This window comes from Octodon degus, unplaced genomic scaffold (assembly GCF_000260255.1).
Source record: "Octodon degus isolate 3935 unplaced genomic scaffold, OctDeg1.0 scaffold00057, whole genome shotgun sequence".
Classification (NCBI taxonomy): domain Eukaryota; kingdom Metazoa; phylum Chordata; class Mammalia; order Rodentia; family Octodontidae; genus Octodon; species Octodon degus.
The window spans coordinates 2278941-2283113 of record NW_004524633.1 but is presented as its reverse complement, the minus strand read 5'-3'; the positions used below and the strand labels follow the sequence as shown (position 1 = coordinate 2283113).

The following is a 4173-nucleotide window of genomic DNA, read 5'->3' as shown; positions in this document are numbered from 1 at the left end:
AAAAAAAAAAAAAAAGATTCCAAAAAGCTATAGCCCCTTAGAAATTAAAAATTGTTTCTCCACAGGGTGCAGTGGTGCATGTCTATCATCCCAGCACTAAGGAGGCCGAGGCAGAACATCTCTCTGAGTTCAGGGACAGCCTGGGCTACATAGTGAGTTCAGGGCCAGCTTGAACAGACTAGTGAGACCCTGTCTCAAAATCAAAACAAGCAACGACAAAAGTCATTTCCCCTAATGACAGAACAAAAAGATATTCTGTTCTGTTTAGAGCAATACAGTGAACAGATGTGATGTGGCTCAAGGTACATTCATAATTTTTAAAAGTACCTTAAATATGTTCATTATCAGCTAAAAGAACATTGTAAGAAATATTCAAATATGGCAATAAAATATCAAAAGCAGGTGGATAGGATTAAAGATTAGCTATTCAATAAAAATAAACTCCTAGTTACTTTAATTAAAATGTTAATATTAAATTGAAAAATTGATATTACTTAAGGAAGGTTGTTTTTTTGTTGTTGTTTCTTGTCTCTTCCTTCATGGATTTGAGAACATTTTGGAGTTCTTTTGCTTTGCTTTTTGGTCTTAGTGGTAGGATAGTTATGCTTTTTCTTAACTGTAGGGTTTTCTCTTCTTTATGGACTCTTTTAAAAAAATTAGCCATTAGTGAATTTTTGCATTTGAAGATTAGGTGACATATAAAGTTGAAAAGACAAAAAAAAAAAACCCTCAAGTGTAATGATTTAAGACAATCATCTGTTTTTACTTTAGCCTGCTTTTTAAATCTTATCTTTAAATTCTGATTTATGTCTATATTCTTGTTTTTCCTTTCAGTTTTAGCTATCTTCAACTTGTATGTTTTTTTGTATCATATAGTATTCTATAATACTTTCTGGATATATATAGTGGGATATAACGATGTCAGAAATCGTAATAGAATTTGAAAGCATAAAGATAGCAAATAAAGATATTTGGGCTCATACTAATTCTTCATTCTATCTGAAGTGTAGCAGAAGTTCATGCTTATAAGCAAGTAATATAACATTAGTTCCCACCTACTGTAGTTGTTTTAGGTGACTTTTTTGTTTTTGTTTTTGGTGCCGAGGACCAAACCCAGGGCTTCCAGCTTGCTAGGCAAGCATTCTACTGCTGAGCCAAATCCCCAGCCCCTTGTAACTTGTTTTATCAAATCCTTTTTTCTCTGTCTTTGCAATCAGGAAGGAGACCGCTTAAGCGATGAAGATCTATACAAATTCCTTGCTGATATGAGGAGGCCGTCTTCTGTCTTGCGGCGACTGAGACCTATTACAGGTATGTTAATGTTTGAGTACCTGGGATTTCTCTGTGGTCACCACCAGTGTATTATGTTGCCTGGAAAATCTGCATTCCTGCTTTCTCACTTATCTGGCCCATGTCCTTTCCTAAACTTAGTACCTGTCAGTCTTCATCTTGTTATTATATAGTCTAACTGTGGATGCAGGACTCAGCACCTTTGATAATTTGAGTTTTATAATGACAGTGATAAATAATATTGTAGCTTAAAATTATTTTCTAGAGAGAAAAATATGTGCACTGGTAAATATTCAGAAACACGTTTATACTGTTTTTAGAGCAAATCATTTCAGAGTTAAATTAGTTTGAAGTCTGCCAAGCCAAAATTAAATTGTTTAGTCTTTAAATGTTGGCTATTTACAATGTCAGATCGCTTTCTCTGTTTGTTTCTCCTTTTTGACATCTTTTACTATTTGCCATTCATTCAGCAAGCAGTTACTTTATATGCATTTTGTGTATAGTAGCATTTTTTACATTTGAAACTTGGTAAAATGCAATGACTTAGAGGTCTAAAATGATACTTTGGCTTCTGTGTATTATGCCCAGACTTACTGCAAACTAAGGTCTAAATTTTTTCAAAGACATTTTTATTATGTTTTAGTTAGCACTCTGTCACTGTGACAAGTTATCTGAGAAAATTAGGCTTAGCACAAGGAAATATCTTGGTTCCCAGTTTCAGAGATTTAAATTTGTGGTTGGGGCCATGTAGTTGGATTGCTTTTGGGCCCTTGACTAGGGCCTCATGTTGGAAGCATGTGGTAGAGCTTCCCACTTCTGAGCTGTTGGGAGGCAAAGAGTGGGAGAAAGGGTTGAGCTCTGCATTTCCTTACAGGGCTGCTGGTCCCAGCCTTGCTTTTCCCACTGGGTTCCACCTGCTAAGATTGCACCAGCGTTAGTAGGGCTACAGGCCGCCAGCCAAGCCTTTAGCACTTGGATCTTAGATGGTACTTTATATCCAGACTGTAGCAATTCTGTACTCCTTATTTTTTGGGTTTCACTGTTTTTGTAAATATTTTAATATGCAGCTCAGCTGAAGATAGACATTTCTCCTGCTCCTGAAAATCCCCATTATTGCCTAACTCCGGAACTACTTCAAGTGAAGCTGTACCCTGACAGTAGAGTCAGACCTACCCGGGAAATTTTAGAGTTTCCTGCTCGGGATGTCTATGTACCAAATACTACTTACAGGTAAGGGATTTTAACTTTTTATGAGAATTTTCAGGTAAGACACTATATACTTTAATACTAAAGTAGAGCTAGAATGAAACTCTCCAAAACCTTATGTGGCTCAGGATAAATCCTGAGGGCATTTCACTGACCTTCTCAGACCAAAAAGCTACAACTCTTGTTGCATAGGTCCTGCTTTACCTTGGTCTTAACCATCTAGTAGAAAAGTATGAAGACGAAATATAGGAAATAAAGCCATGCTGTTAAGTTGAGCTGTGGGGGATTCAGGTCAATAATTTCTGACATTGCCAATTAAACAGAAGACCCAATGCTATTATGGGCTACTGGACTCTTTTAGAATATTTCGCTGTTTACACACCTATAATATTCAATAACGGAACTTAGAAAAAATGGGGTATACAGATTATAGTTGCATTCTCTTAATGAATAGAATGATTTGTTCTAATGGTGTTTGTAAATAGGATCACAAGTCCGCATCCTGTACAGCAATTAACCACTAAGAAGAATATATACAGTGTATTATTTGTTGAAACTGTACTTCCGATTTGATTTGAAACTGTCTCATTGCTATCTGTTTATCAATAAAACTTTGAAAAAAAAAACAAAACAAAACCTTATGCGGCCTTTTTGCGTATTCTGTTTCTTAATGCATAATTGTATTAATAGCCATCGTAAAACCACTCTGTTAGGTATAGTGTCCTTTACCTTCATGTATTATCTTGTTTCAGCCTCATAGTTTGGAGATGTTAACTTTATTTAATTAATTAATATTATGTATTTAGTACAGATCTACAGGGTTTCACTACATAGATCGGACTTGTAGTGATCCTCTTGTTTTTCAGCCTCCCAAGTGCTGGGATTACAGGCATGTGCCACCACACCCGATTTTATTAGCCATCTCAGTGTGCCCCAGGGGCAAGGTTAGCACGGCAGGCCTGGGATCAAATCCCTAGCCCATGTGTCTGCCTAAATAGGTGCTTTAACTTGCGGTGCTATCTGGCCAGCCTGTTGCCTTTATTTTAAAGGTGAGTAAACCAAGGGAGAGAGAGGGTAAAAGCATTGCTGAGCAGCACACTGTGCTGTGATGGTGCCTAGCACTTACCCTTTAGTCTCTTAAGTTAAAACATTTCAACTCTTTTAATTAACGCAATTCCTCAAATATTAATTATCAGTGCATATAATGTTACACATGAGTCCGTTATATGCCTGCATTGTGTTCTCATATCTACTGCCTGGAGAATAGTAGACACTAAATTGTTAGCTGTGACTTTGCAGGCTGCACACTGCGCAGCTTCAGGGGTGCCTCTCCCATGCATTCTGTGCAAATGAGGCCTCCGGTATCGTGCTTCTGAGAGCCTGACCTCACACGGCTGTTGCTCTCCAGCAGGGCAGCGGAGGCATAGCCTTCTGAAGCAGAAATCTTGGGTTTCACCCCGACTTGCCTGTCCTAATACAATGTATTACCATGCATCAGGCTCCTGTGGTGAATGTTTTTGGCCTTGAACTTGCCGTCTCTTGCCTTGGGCTCCCAGGTGCTAGTAGTACAGGCCTGTGGCACCATGCCTGATTATTTTATTACATTTTTAGGTGCTATCACTAGAACTCTAAACTTTGTGGTACAGCGTAAGATATCAAGTGATCATGTCCCCTCTT

At 37.8% G+C, this 4173-nt stretch overlaps 1 protein-coding gene across 7 annotated transcripts in view; it reads left to right on the top strand.

Annotated features, from left to right (window-relative positions):
• Positions 1 to 4173, top strand: part of Dock7 (dedicator of cytokinesis 7) — a 246024-nt gene that overhangs the window by 65155 nt on the left and 176696 nt on the right. For all 7 annotated transcript variants that reach the window (XM_023718310.1, XM_023718311.1, XM_023718308.1 and 4 more), the window contains exons 14-15: positions 1218 to 1311; positions 2358 to 2520. In XM_023718310.1, the coding sequence (XP_023574078.1) occupies positions 1218 to 1311; positions 2358 to 2520 (257 nt within the window). The remainder of the gene's footprint in view (positions 1 to 1217; positions 1312 to 2357; positions 2521 to 4173) is intronic.